Genomic DNA, 13,645 nt, shown 5'->3' on the forward strand with positions numbered 1-13,645 from the left:
TGTCGTTGGATTTATAGATATAAGCAATGATTTCCAAATGAACATTTAATATTGTATTTTGTAAGAAAATCAGTTGATTTGTTTGCATGTCCAAATACAGGACACTTTTATATGACATTTTTAGACCAAATTAAACCTTGTGCTGATATATGTTCAGTTAATCTCATGAATTATAATGATAGTTTATTTAAAGAGTTTAAAATTAACAACTTTAGAATAGTGTAGAGAAGTGGTGTTGAAAAATATCCATCATGTTTTTGTTACTGTCAACGATTATCTTTCAATACATGGAAACAATGAAAAAGTCTAGGTCATCAAATCAAGGAAAAAGCTCAACATTTTAAATTAAATGGCATTTTATTGTCAGGTAAAAACAGTAGGTGACGCTAGGTGGCAGTCGTGTTGACTGTGTCGGTTTTAGGTGTGGGTCAGTTGAAGCGGATACGACGCATGGAGCCGATGGTGTTGTTCTGACTGCCCCAGTCTGAGAAATTGTTGTAGTCACGTTTCTCGAGGATGTAGTGAGGGCCCCTGTAGTTTGGCTCCTGGTACACCACCCATCTACACACACATGCACACACACAAATACACACAATGACTACCTCCACACAATGGTGATTGTTCTATTTCATGTTGTTCTATCACATCTGTCTCTGTCTTTCTTTCTGGTTCTATGTAGGTAACTTGGGTGACTCTGTGCACTTACGCTCCCCCCAGGACACGGATGGAGGCGACTCTGTTGAGACTGTAATGGTTCATCATGTTGGGAATGTCATCCTGTATTTCCATTTTTTTCCCAGTGTATCCAGCTCGTTCAAACAGCTGAGCTCTGGCAGGATTGTTGTCCTGAGAGTTACAAAATGACAAAATGAGCAAATATATATATTTACATATATATATATATATATTTTCAACTACGGGAGAATGTTTCAAATCACAAACTTGTTTGTGTGCCTCACCTGTTTGATAGCACGCACAGAGGACACATGGTCGACTTGAGCACACCACTTGTCGTAGCAGTTGTACTCTCCCCTGTCAGACATGTCCCACAGATACTGACGTCCCCTGAAGTTCTCATGCTCGTAGCCGATCCATCTGTCAAACACAGGGAATACAAGTCAGACATGACCTGGACCCAAATGGTAAAAGAAGTCAACGAGTCAGGGGATTTGGGTAGGAGTGAAAAGTAGTCGTGAATGATTTAAGGCCACTGGTCCATCAGTGGCTTTAATGGTAAGTTAACACTCCACAGAAGTAACACTTCTGATCTAAATTATTTTGGCTTCAGTGAACTGACAACTGCCTGTGTCTCAGTGTGAAATTGTTGTTACGATTACATACTGTAGCTTAATAAAAGAAATTTAGTAATCTTAATATTACGTGTGTTTATTTTGTGTGTGTGTGTGTGTGTGTGCACTTACGCTCCACTCTCCACCTGCACTGAGTTGCATCTCTCAGGGAAGTTCTTGTCACTAATTCTGGCACAGTCAGAACTCAGGTCCAGTCGTCGGCCGGCAAAGTTCCTCTGCTCAAACAGGGTCACCTGAGGTCAGACAAAAGACATTTACTTTTTCAAAAGTTTGCCATTCAATAGCTATGTCACTTTGAGATGTATTTTATTATGTGCAGATAGGCCGAAATACATTTAACAACAGCTTAATAAACATCACATTTTTCAACGTATCCTGACTCACCCTGCCACTGGACCCGTAGAAGGCACGTTGGAGCACAGACCCCAGCTTGCTGCAGAGACAGAGGCAAAAATATCCAGTGATTATTGGCAGTCATTTGTCACCAACAAGTAAATTATTACTTCAAACAGATTGCAGAACCATTCAGTAGACATCTCAAGTATGAGAATATTGGATTTGATTTGAAAAAGAAAAAATTGAAAGAAGATTTTTCATTTCAAATATTCAAGTATGAGAATATTGGATTTGATTTTTCATTTCAAATAATACAAAGTTTAAATGATTTAGTCCTGGCTATAAATCTGTGTGTATGAATGACTCCAACCATCATCACACTGCAGGTGAGTTTAGGTTAAAAAAAGTGTCACTGTGTAGGGACGCTCCCTGCCCCAGAGATTAGCTGCTGCTCAGCTCTGGACATACCTGGTTTGTTGGGCTAATCCTGGGACCTTGGTAAAGATGTTCATGTCAGCTCAGTGAGGACACGAGAGAGACGCTTAAATATGTGGGCAGGAGAACATGGACAGGTGCTAGAATGCTCAGGTGAATCTGCAGCTGCAGGAGCCGTGACTCTGGTACACATTGTTATGCTAATGCACACTCAAACAAACACACAAACACACACTCAAACACCAATACAACCTGCGTGTTCCAGCATTCGCCACACAGATTCTGACACTTTACACACACACTGAGAGTGCACACTGAGCACAAAAACATACAATTGCACTGACACACAACAGTAACATGTGCCTTTGTGTACACAATGAGCCTCAGACCAGCCTCCAACCAGCATTCTTCCTTTTCTCTATTTTTTTAAACAATGCTCATGATGCTCATGACTGTATGCAGGCTTTGTCCAGATCCACCTGAACTTGATGCTGCATTTACCGTGGAGGCCATGACCCCGAGGGGAAGCTTCTCTGTAAATCACAGCAGCAACTCACCTGTCTCTGTTTCACTGTATCCCCAGTTGTCACAGTTCATATCCTCCCTCAATATGTCAATTAAATATCTCTTCCTCTTGCTTATGTGCGTTTCTCCAATTATGTTAATGATAACAATTTTAAAATGTCAAATTGAACTCTTTTCTTATCTTTTGATTCTTCTAAATGTTGCATTTCCTGGTCTGCTTCCATTATCAGGTTAGTCTGAAACAACCTTTATGTACATTGTCATGTACAAGTCAAAATTCTTTAGATTTGCCTAAAAACACAAGATAATTTGACTGATAATTTCTAAAAGACAATTAAATGCTGATTTTAAAAAGAAAGAAAAATCTGCAGATACAGCATGTAAATCATCTGATGTAACATAACATTATTATTATTATTATTAGTAATAATATTAGCGGTAGTAATAATAAGTGTGATTAGTTTATTACTATTATGAATTATTGTATGAAGTCATTTTAACGCAGTTTGAAGATATTCCAAGTAGATTTTATTTTGGAAAATAGTTTTTTTCCCCCTTCACACCGGATGTTATCCTAACTTTTTTTTCTTACACACCGGATGTTATCCTAACTTTTTTTCTTAAACACAGCTGCAACGTCAACTTCAGCGCGTACGGACTGTTTATATCAGGTATGGCTGCATATTAACTTAACATTAAAAAGTAACACTCTGTATAAATCAATGAGGTTGATGACTTGTGAGTCTTGGGTTAATGTTAATGTGAGGTTGCCCCACTGACATCAGTTATACCTTTCATGGTTGTTTATATAGCATCTTCTCGCGCTATAGTGGAGTATACGAGAGCATCGTCGATGCTACTTTTGAATTAGTTTACAAAGGAGTATACGAGAGCATCGTCGATGCTAAAGATTAACTTTGAATTAGTTTACAATTATTGAAAGAGAGATATATTGAAAGCTGTAGTTTCGCCAAGTTCATGTGACTTTCGTAAAGTAATACAAATTCAGTTTTACATACGTTTTTGTTGGATACCGCGTTGGTTAATTTTACCGCCTTCCAGTGGCGGAAGTTGTCATCCAACTAGGAAACGCCGCAGTCGTGATTATGTCAACATCGTCGCCATATTGGTTAGGGCAGAACTGGAACTCAGACTGAGAAAACTAGTTGTTTTTAAGAAGAAGAAAAAACACAAGAACGTTATACATTTTAAAATATTTTACAATTACATTTTATTTATACCACACAACCATACAACCATAAATGCTGCCAAAAGATAATATTGAATAAAAATTAAGGTGGTCATATTCAGAAAGACCTTGTCTAAGGTAACCTAACTGTTTTTCAGAATTTTCTCACAATGGTTAAAAGAATCCGTCATAACATTTCTGACAACGAGGGTTCTGAGGATGAAGCGCTGTTTCCACTCCCACCTCCTCACTCCCCGGGTCAGACAGGACAGGATGAGGGAGACCTAATGTTAAACGGTGAGATGTCGTCTGTGTGTGTGGTGTGTTTCTAATTAGAAAATGTTGATTGGTCACATACTGGTGGGACTGCAGTTTACAATGATAATTGTCTTTTGTTCTTCCTGCTGTTACGTTAATACAGATGATGAAGGTGGTGACGTGTCCAAACTGGCTGATGTTCCTGTTGCCAAAAGAAAAGTAGTGAGACGGCCGCAGCCCAAACTGGACTCTCACAGGTACTTGACGTCGCAGTATTCCGTATTTGTTCTTAGTCAGTTATTAGAATACCTGTTAGATCCAGTGATATAATAGACCAAACTGGACTCTCACAGGTACTTGACTTTGCAGTATTCCGTATTTGCTCACGGACATGTTCTTAGTCAGTTATTAGAATAACTAGTTAGATCCAGTGATATAATAGTCAAGGCTGTTTAACTGGACCACTCTATGTTCAAGTACAACAGTTTTAATATAATGTGACACTTTCCTTCAGACTGATCTCTGACAGAGGACTTCCGTCTCTGAGAACTATGTTTGACAATGTCCACTTTAAAGGGAAAGGACATGAGGTAAAAAATAAATTGCAGACCATAAACTGCTATAGCTTCATATTTTCATTTGGAACATTTTTTTTAACCAAACGTCTGTGTGTTTGTACCAGGCAGCAGACCTGCGGCTGTTGATGCAGAAGATGGAGAATTGGGCTCACAGGTTGTACCCAAAGTTACAGTTTGAAGACTTCATCGACAAAGTGGAGAAACTTGGAGCAAAGAAGGAAGTGCAGGTTGGATGACAATGCTGGTCCAAGGTTTTTTCGGGGAACATTACCAGAACTACTGATTATAAAATAACTTGTCTGCATTTACAGACTTGTCTTAAACGGATCCGTCTGGACATGCCACTGACACATGAGGATTTCATTGGTAAAGATGGTGAGAGACTTAACACATTTACTGCTCCTGAATACGTTCAGATAAAAACAGAAATGTAGACAAATGTAGTGTAAGAGTATGGGCTGAAGATGTGTCCTTCATCTGCATCTACAACTGAATGGATTTTGATGTGTCCTTCATCTGCATCTACAACTGTATGTACAAAATGGATTTTGTTTCATCTCAGGTGAAGACACAGATCAACCTGAGCCACGCGTGTTTGAAGATGCCGACCCGTTTGGCGAAGTCAGCTTCGTAAACGAAGCACCAAGGCCGATCTATTCCACACCTGTAGCTGCTGCTCCACCAACTCCGTCTCCTGTTGTTCCTTCCTTGACTGAGGAGCAGCGCAGACGCATGGAGCTGAACAGACAGCGAGCACTGGAGAAGAGGATGTCTCGTTGTCAGCAGCCGTTAACAGGTGAGAGGTGATTTTGTACATCAGTGATTTCATTATTTTGTAGCAAAACACATTTAAAATAAGCAGCACCACTATTATTGGTTTAAAGCGGGTTCTCAAACTCCTGGTTTGAGGGCACTTTAAGCCCACAAACCCCTTATATCTGGCCCAAAGCTGGTCAATAATAAAAATACTTTTTAAAACCAAAGGAAAGCAGATGGCAATGTCAAGAATCGGTTTGAGGGCACTTTAAGCCCACAAACTATATGTATATTTGTTTTTGTTTAGCCATAAAAACAGCTATTTTTTGTTAATTAAAATGTTAAGGTAAGTTAAGAATGTATACATTAAAAGAATATAACATTCATATCAGATCTAAACAAAAACCTTTTTTAAAACTTTAAATCATTAAAAAGTATTGCTTTACTAAATTAACCATCTGCATGTCCTTGCAGCCACATTGGAGAATTGAAACTGTTTCTTTATCAGAGTATATACACAAAGATAGATATTTTTTATTGTAAAAAAAAAAGTCATAGTTTTGCAGGAACTGCAGTGTAATCCATTTTCTTTCCCCTCACTTCAGACTCTCAGAACAGTAGTTTTCCGTCAACAGCCGAGGAGCCCATGTCCTCCTCTGAAAATGTCCTCACAGATTTAAACAACCAGATGGAGTTGGAGGAGGAGCTGGTGTCAGTCCCCAAGCCAACCGGACTATCTCCTCACAAAGACTCTGACCCTTTAGATAAATCTGAACTCCACCAGGAGGAAGAGGAGGAGAAACAGGAGTCAGAGGAACCTGAGTCTGTGACACAGTCGCCCTCCGAGTGCAAACTTGAAAAGACTTTGGCTGATTTCACTCAGCTGAAGGAGGTGGAGGAGCCAGGGGAGCAGGAGACTTCTATACATACTCCTCAACAAGATGCCATAGTTTCGTCCGAGTCGACTCAAAATGGGGAAGAACAAGATGAGGAAATGACTGCGTCATAAATCCTTTAAATCGAAGCAGCAGCTCATTTGGCGAGAGAACCATCTGGAGACACATCTAGATCTTTTTCGTATTTGTTGTTTCCTGTTTGTTTGTCTAAAACTGATACTGTTGAATATTTGTCATTACATTTTCTCTGACATGTATCCAGCAGCTTTACAACGGAATACGATTCTAATTATAGTGTTTGTTGTTAGGTTTAAAAATGAATGTCTATAAACTGGACCATTATCACATCTTTAAATGACATGTCAGACTGTCTCCATCCAAGTACTACGAAACATGGTTTCTTTACATACATTTTTTTGTAAAATTTATATTTTTTGGTTGGTCCAGTCAGTCACACATTGCTTTGAAATTCAAAGCTATTGGAAATTTAATTTTACTTCTTTGTCAGCGACACCATGTTATTGTTATGATCAGTTTTTGTTTGTCAAATAAATAACATAATAAAAAACCCTAGTGTCACTTTTTAATTTTGTTTAACAATTTAACAGCCATCATTCAGGAGCTTAAGATTCCTCTAAAGACTAATGATAAAATAATTCCTTTTGTAATAATAATAATTCCTGCCTGTAGGAAAAATCTCTCTTCGCTAATTCACTGCTGCTTCGGTTAATGAGTGAAATTGCTGTTGAAAAACTCTAAGCTGCAGCTTCTTCTCCAGAGGCAATCCAGTTCAGGAGTCTTGTAAATTAAAAATGAATCCCTCAGTTTCTGATCTATGCTGTTGTCGCACAGACCTGACCAACCATCTCTAGGTCCATCAGTGCCAGCTCTCGCACCTCCTCCAGCAGTGAATACAGATTCGGAGTCTTGCTTTGGCAGAATTCCCTCTCCTCCCTGGAAAATTTGGAGCGACGAGCCTCCTTCTGTTGGGCCTGCTGATGCGCCTCCTCGGCCAAACGCACCACCTCCCGCACCAGCTGACAGCGGGCCTCAGTGTGTGGTTGTGCAGGCTGAGAGCTCTGGTACGGTTTGTTGCTGATAATCTCCAGATGTATGCGATCAGCGTGGCAGTGTGACGAGCTGACGGAAATACGAACCTGTGGAAGGAAGATGATGACATCATTTAATTAAAAATCCACCTATGGATCAGTAGTAAAGAAGTTGGGCTTTTTGTCTGATGAATGATGTAATAGACTAGTTTCTCACAGTGATGTGGTCAAACAGTCTAAAGGTAGACGTGCCACAGGCGGAAGTCGTGCTGATGTGGTCTCTGTGTCTGCGAATGGTGCCACTCGTCCGCTCACAGCTGCCGTCCTGTTGGACCATCACGACCTGCCCCTCTCTGTTCTTCAGATAAACCGGAGCCTTTATGCCGTACCTGAGCAAAGCACATAAATCTTAGTGCTGTGAGGGAAGCTGCTGAATTATGAAGTATTTGTTACAACTTTAGATGCTTTAAATGTATCTTTACTAGAGTAACATCAATGATGAATAGATGACAGAAATAAATTTAAAAGATTTGCAAAAAGAACAAAAACACTGGAATGTTAGCAAACCGCAGCGAAGATCAGCTGTTATGAGTGTGTCTTGTATTGTGACTTACTCTGGTACAAAGACCAAGACGCCGTCGTCTCTGATGGAGTAGATGATGCCGTCGGCCATGCAGTGTGGGTCAGACTGAGGGTCTCTGTCTTTGAAGAAGAGACATTGAAACAACTCTGTTGACAACTTCTGAGCTCGCTTAGCTGCCTGTGGAGGTCAGAAGGAGGTCAGGTGTTTGTTTCATGATGGTCAGGAGGGGAAAAAAACAAATCACAGAGCAGCGCTCACCCTGTTCTTCTTGTTGATGTGCTGACTCATTTGCTCCACTTCCTTGTTGCTGGCTAACATTTTTGACAATGCTTTTTCTTCAGCGATGGCTGCAGTAAGAAGGCGGTGAACCACCATGTCTGCGTAGCGTCGAATGGGTGAAGTGAAATGTGTGTAACAGTCCAGAGCCAGGCCTGAAAAAAACAAACAAATTTTTCATTTTTATACAAATGAAATAAACAGGGGAATTCTATGCTGCTTATCTTTACTGTGAAATGTACCATAATGATAGAACTCAGGCACAGTCAGAGCACCAGTAGAGAAGTACAGCGCCTCTGACATGGCCTGGGTGGTCATCATCCTCAGCAGCCTATTCACCAGAGAGTCCTCGGGGTCCACAGCTCGTTCCAGAGAGTCGGCCAAAGTCTTGTTGGTCCTAAAGAGTGGACTCGTATTAAGATTGGAGATGAGGAATTGTAAAAAAAAGGAGGGAGATTTTAACTGAATTACGTGGTGTCGATGTTGAATCCTCTGGCCTTCGCACTCTCCACCAGCTGGCTGAAGAACTCCTGCCTGGGTGGAGGGTGCCGCCTCAGCAGAGCCTGGTGAGGAAACGTCTCTTGGATTTTACGAGCCACCCAGTGGTTGGCGTAGATCATACACTCGGCCACGGTCTCGTGGACCTCTAGTGGCTGACGGGGAACAAGCGCAGTGATGTTTTTCTGCTCGTCAAGCTTAGCACGAACCTAAGAATGAAAAAAAAAAAAAGGTCTTTCACTCCATTGAAGGACACTTTTATTTTACAAGAGAGACAGTCTAACAGAGAACTAGCTCCAAATACTAGGTGAAAGAAAACATCATTAATATAATCACAGAAACAGAACTCCGTACCTCCACCCCCTCCAGCTCCAGCGCTCCTCCTCTGTCTCGCTGCGCCCGCAGATGTCTGGCGATAAAGGTGAGCGTTTCCAGAGCCTGCGTGAGCTCTGCCAGTCGACTGTCCTTCTGCTCAGGGCTGACCTGGGCCAGTTCAGGTACCGGCACCTGCTCTCCATTTAACAACGCCTGGGCCAGCTCATAGTGGAGCTGGTAGGAGGAGCGGATGATGGTGCGACCGTACCACACTTTGTTGACAGCAAGGGTGTGAGCGTCCAGCTCCCATATTACACTCATTGCATATCTGGATTGAAGATTAAAGGGGAGTTCATCGCAAAGCTTTTTTTTGGCATTGAAAAACATAGGGCAGTTCATCACAAAGCTTTTTTTTGGCGTTGAAAAACAGAAACATTAAATTAGGGCAGTTCATCACAAAGCTTTTTTTTTGGCATTGAAAAACATTAAATGTATTATGTTTACTGACCTGTCAACTCCACCCAGCAGGGAGCAGAGATCTGAACTCAGAACAGCAGGCAACATGTCATACCTTCGGTCTGCCAGGTAGTAGGTTGTTGCCCTGAAGTGGGTACAGAAAAAACCTGCTGAGTTTATTTTCACTTCCTATGTTGACTCCATCAGATCCAGGAGCAGCTGCAGATTTATGTAGCACCACCACAGTTTGTTTATTACCTGCTGCGTGCTTCCAGATCTGTGAGTGATCCCTCTTTGACAAAGTGGGTGACATCAGCGATGTGGACGCCCAGTTCAAACAGCTTCCCGTCTGCCAGGCAGCGCACTGACAATGTGTCGTCTACGTCCTCACAACCTTTGGGGTCGATGCTGAAAACCAGGTGACTCTGCCTGATGTCCAGACGTGCCTCTACCTGGGCAGGGTCTACTGTCCATGGGTTTTCAGCCGAGTTCAATGGCATCTCCCTGAGCTGAAGACACACAGAGTCAAACCAAAACACAGCTAGAAGTCCCACAATATTAATGATGTTGATATTACATATATATATGTATATATAAAGGTTGCGTTTACCTGTGCATCTGAGAAAGGAGGAACACTGATGGAGTTCTCAACAACTATCGTTTGGACCTCAGTGTCCAGTTCACCCGCCCGACCCAGAACCCGCACAGTGTGGCCGTTGGGATAAAGAGACGAGGTTTCCCATGAGTCAATGCGCACCACCACTCTGTGATCCTGAGTCCAACGTAAATAAGCAGATTAGCTAAATATGTTTTAACTTTGTGGTTTTACATGATTGACAGCGTGAGGTAACCCCCACCTGTAGAGTGTCTGCCTGCTGTGTGCTGATACGGATCTTTGGTATTCGATGATCCCAGGGAACAGTCAGGATGCGCTGAAAGTTCCTGCTCTGAGCCTGAGGCCCCTCCCTGGGAGGAACGGTCACCACGTAGTCTCTCCAGTTCCTCTGCTGGACCCCCACCACACGACCTAGAATGTTTGTCAACAGTAGGTACATTAATTACATTAATGGTACATTAATGTTTTATGTTCCTTTTATTGTGATGCAGTTTATCTAAAAGTTAAAAGATCACTGCATTTGAACAGCAGTGAAAAAAGAGTGAAATTGCTATTTTCTGGATTAAAAACAATGGGTTATTAAAGTAAGAGTAGTTTCTTGTCAGGAACGTTTGCAAAAAATCTGCTGCAAATATAAATAAGAGACTGTAAATCTAACCATTTATATATTTAAGCAGAGGTGAGCCTTAAGTCACATTAAAACATCCCACCTGTGGCCATGGGTTTACGCTCATCCTCTCCACTCTTCTCCTCCCCTTGACCTTCGGTCAGGGCTGTGACCTTCCCTTTCCACTCACTCTTCGGCAGCAACTCCACCACAACAATGTCGCCGTGCACGGCTCTGTTACGAGCCTTATCACCGTGCACTAACACGCACCAACCAATATCTGAGGCAAAGGAAAGAAAATTATATATATATACACATACTGTATAAATATGAAACAGATTGGATAAGACTGAGAAAGTTTCCAAAGAAATTCCACCTGAGCTTTTGTTTGAAAAACCCTCCAACATGACGAAGGCTTCAGTCTGCGCTCGGTGCTTGCTGACATTTAAAGTACCCTGAGGGTTAGAGGCAACATATACTTGTCTCAGAGGCAGGTGTTTCTTATCACAATGTTAAAGTTACACGAGAGAGACACTGGAAACTAGACAGTCACAGCTTTGTCCTCCATCTGAGACAAAAATAATGAAAATGTAATTTCTGATGTACCTGAATGTAGCGTCCAGACTTGATTCCTGCGTCCAAGACCTCAGCCGGGAGATGGTCACGATACTCTTCCTCTTTGCCTTCGCTTTCCTTTACTTGCAGTGCCAGAGAAATAGAGGCGTAAAGCTCATGGGCCCCTTGCAGGTCAGGCCAGAAGTTCTTAAGATAATCCTGTCAGGGAAAAAAAAAGTAAATATTACATTCCTTATTCTCTTATCACCTGGTGATGGGCTAACCGTTAGGGAAATTGTAATGACTTTGTGAAACTTGGGGTAACCTATAACTACTGGTTTCATAGATTCATATAATTTTGTTAAAAACTGTGATGTACCTGAACTGAGACGACATAAACTCCAGAGTTAAGACTGCTGTACTCAGTCACAGTGTCCTGGTCCTGAGTGATCATCACTATATCCATTAGGCCGGCCAAATGGTTATGGTACCACACAGCTGCAGAGTACACACACCTGTAAATACACAAGGTATACACAATCATATTTATTATTTGCTGTGTTTAAAACATAAAGACCATAAAGAAAGCAAGACTTTTTAAATAAAAGATGGCGATTTCTAACCTTGTCTGCCATTCTTCCTGGCTCTCGCCCTTTTCTCGTGGACAATAAGAGTACTCCTGGAACTCGTTGGAGAACAGAACACAGTCATGGCGAGGGTCTTTTAACAGGTTCCTCAGACGGTTGTATTGTCTACAGAGAAAAACAAAAATAAAAAGGTTTTCAGAGAAAGTCTAGCTTCTGATTGCTTCTTCTAAACCATAAATCATTTTTAAATGTACAAACTACAGCAGGCATCATTTTGACTTTCAGAAAACTAAAGGTATACATATCTATCTTTGTCCAAGAGAGATTATAAATTACAAAAACACTACAGGATTTCTGTGGAAGTGTTTCATTAGTGGGGAGTTCACCTTCGTCCTTTGCTGTGCTGAACAGCCTGACAGACTGTCTGGGTGAAGATGATTCCCTGCATCTCTTGGAACTCCAGGATTTCCAGGTAGTCAACCCCCACTCCGACATCAGGCACAACATAGTGGGTCAGATCTCCTGGCAAAACCTTACCACCTGGTTTTAACACAGATTAAGCACATTATGATTTGGTACATGTTTTCGAGTTAATTCGAGTTAAAGTTGAAAAATAAGCACATTATGATTTGGTACATGTTTAAATTTAGCTCTAACAAATCACTATGCCAAAGATTAAAACCTATTTAAACAGCTTCACGGACCCTTTACAAGTCACTTTGAATTTCTGCACGTCAAAACTTGTCGGTCACTTAAAATTCGAGTTAAAGTTGAAAATGGCCCACAGAACACATTATTGCTTAAAAAACGAATGTGTTCTGGAGGGACTGTGCGAGTGAGCGCAGTGTGTAAGGAAGAATAGAAACAGAAAAACAGCAACAGAAGACGACTAGAAATAAGGGCAAAGTAAGTGCTAGGTTGACGGGAGAGGCAGCGATAGTACAGGGATGCATGATCCCAATAACCTGTGCAAGAGGTTCAGACTAAGCCGAAAATTTGTTTTCATTGTGTTCACGGTTGGCTAAATATATAAAAAATCCGAAATTCCCATTCTCATTCTTTTTGAAAACCGAGACAAAGCAATAGCTAACAATATGGAAGTTACGTAAACGTTATCTTTTGCATTATAAAAATATTTTTAAAAAAAAGAGTAAAAGAGGGTTGTGCCGCTACTACTATGTATATATACATATACTCAGTGTTGTGTTGATTTTGAGGCAGCTCAGTGAAAACAGTACCGTTGGGACATCCCGCCTGACACACACTGCTGTAACAGGGAACTTCCTCCCGAAGATAATGTTCCCGGACCACACGGAGCCTCCGTCCTCGGTTGTTTTTTAAATGGAGGATCTTCTCTGTCCTTATCATCTTTACACGCCACAGAAGAGCCTAGAAAGTCAACAATGTTTGTCACAAATCAAAGGAAGCACCTGTAAACAAACTCCTTCTTCGCCATGTTGTTTTCCAAACGCTCGTGACCGGCAGCCAAATTGACGCAATATTGCCACCTTCTGTACGGGAGGTTAAAAACACTTTTTTTTTTCACCATTCTAAGTAAGGTCAGTATAACAACAAAACAACAACAACAATGACTGTATACTGCATATTTTTTGTGTCAAAACTGACCAATAAAACAGAATATGACAGAATACACCGTCTATTACAAAAGTAAAAAGCAAAATATGCTTGTAAATGATAATATTAACTACAGCAACAATAAATGTGCAAATTCATTGCTGAATGTTAACATACTTCTAGACTATTCCTATGGCTTCTTTAAATGTCAGATATGATTACACTCTCTCTTTTTAGGGACATAC

General features: G+C 41.1%; 3 protein-coding genes across 3 annotated transcripts; 1 reads left to right on the plus strand and 2 right to left on the minus strand.

The window, feature by feature from the left end:
* Positions 1 to 334: 334 nt before the first annotated feature.
* Positions 335 to 2,313, minus strand: crybgx (crystallin beta gamma X). The gene is made up of 6 exons (XM_008310691.3): positions 2,115 to 2,313; positions 1,695 to 1,743; positions 1,422 to 1,543; positions 960 to 1,095; positions 707 to 846; positions 335 to 561 (listed from the first exon to the last, which is right to left on the minus strand). Exons 1-6 carry the CDS (start codon positions 2,156 to 2,158, stop codon positions 429 to 431), a joined length of 624 nt encoding a protein of 207 aa, XP_008308913.1. The 5' UTR covers positions 2,159 to 2,313; the 3' UTR covers positions 335 to 428.
* An 887-nt stretch (positions 2,314 to 3,200) lies between these two features.
* On the plus strand, positions 3,201 to 6,851 carry tipin (timeless interacting protein). The gene is made up of 8 exons (XM_008310693.3): positions 3,201 to 3,277; positions 3,954 to 4,092; positions 4,217 to 4,310; positions 4,568 to 4,643; positions 4,736 to 4,858; positions 4,943 to 5,006; positions 5,194 to 5,427; positions 5,993 to 6,851. Exons 2-8 carry the CDS (start codon positions 3,966 to 3,968, stop codon positions 6,394 to 6,396), a joined length of 1,122 nt encoding a protein of 373 aa, XP_008308915.1. The 5' UTR covers positions 3,201 to 3,277; positions 3,954 to 3,965; the 3' UTR covers positions 6,397 to 6,851.
* dis3l (DIS3 like exosome 3'-5' exoribonuclease) lies at positions 6,710 to 13,294 on the minus strand. The gene is made up of 18 exons (XM_008310694.3): positions 13,064 to 13,294; positions 12,212 to 12,365; positions 11,862 to 11,990; positions 11,618 to 11,753; positions 11,290 to 11,457; positions 11,060 to 11,138; positions 10,787 to 10,963; positions 10,318 to 10,487; positions 10,071 to 10,232; positions 9,719 to 9,969; positions 9,513 to 9,605; positions 9,044 to 9,332; positions 8,663 to 8,898; positions 8,434 to 8,588; positions 8,174 to 8,346; positions 7,947 to 8,092; positions 7,550 to 7,721; positions 6,710 to 7,440 (listed from the first exon to the last, which is right to left on the minus strand). The coding sequence occupies exons 1-18, from the start codon at positions 13,191 to 13,193 to the stop codon at positions 7,117 to 7,119; spliced, it is 3,144 nt and encodes a 1,047-aa protein (XP_008308916.1). The 5' UTR covers positions 13,194 to 13,294; the 3' UTR covers positions 6,710 to 7,116.
* Positions 13,295 to 13,645: the final 351 nt, after the last annotated feature.

The sequence above is a fragment of the Cynoglossus semilaevis genome, chromosome 5, assembly GCF_000523025.1.
Source record: "Cynoglossus semilaevis isolate Cse_v1.0 chromosome 5, Cse_v1.0, whole genome shotgun sequence".
Lineage (NCBI taxonomy): Eukaryota > Metazoa > Chordata > Actinopteri > Pleuronectiformes > Cynoglossidae > Cynoglossus > Cynoglossus semilaevis.

Excerpts from the sequence above, each read along its gene's own strand:
- crybgx (XM_008310691.3), bottom strand. The coding sequence starts at position 2,158 with ATGAACATCTTTACCAAGGTCCCAGGATTAGCCCAACAAACCAG. Across the intron at positions 1,744-2,114 it reads GGATTAGCCCAACAAACCAG|CAAGCTGGGGTCTGTGCTCC; the intron begins GTATGTCCAGAG and ends CTGTCTCTGCAG. Across the intron at positions 1,096-1,421 it reads GTGCAGGTGGAGAGTGGAGC|ATGGATCGGCTACGAGCATG; the intron begins GTAAGTGCACAC and ends TGTGTTTGACAG.
- tipin (XM_008310693.3), top strand. The coding sequence starts at position 3,966 with ATGGTTAAAAGAATCCGTCATAACATTTCTGACAACGAGGGTTCTGAG. Across the intron at positions 4,644-4,735 it reads TTAAAGGGAAAGGACATGAG|GCAGCAGACCTGCGGCTGTT; the intron begins GTAAAAAATAAA and ends TGTTTGTACCAG. Across the intron at positions 4,859-4,942 it reads GAGCAAAGAAGGAAGTGCAG|ACTTGTCTTAAACGGATCCG; the intron begins GTTGGATGACAA and ends CTGCATTTACAG.
- dis3l (XM_008310694.3), bottom strand. The coding sequence starts at position 13,193 with ATGATAAGGACAGAGAAGATCCTCCATTTAAAAAACAACCGAGGACGG. Across the intron at positions 11,991-12,211 it reads CAGCACAGCAAAGGACGAAG|ACAATACAACCGTCTGAGGA; the intron begins GTGAACTCCCCA and ends TTTTCTCTGTAG. Across the intron at positions 9,970-10,070 it reads CTCCTTTCTCAGATGCACAG|CTCAGGGAGATGCCATTGAA; the intron begins GTAAACGCAACC and ends GTGTGTCTTCAG.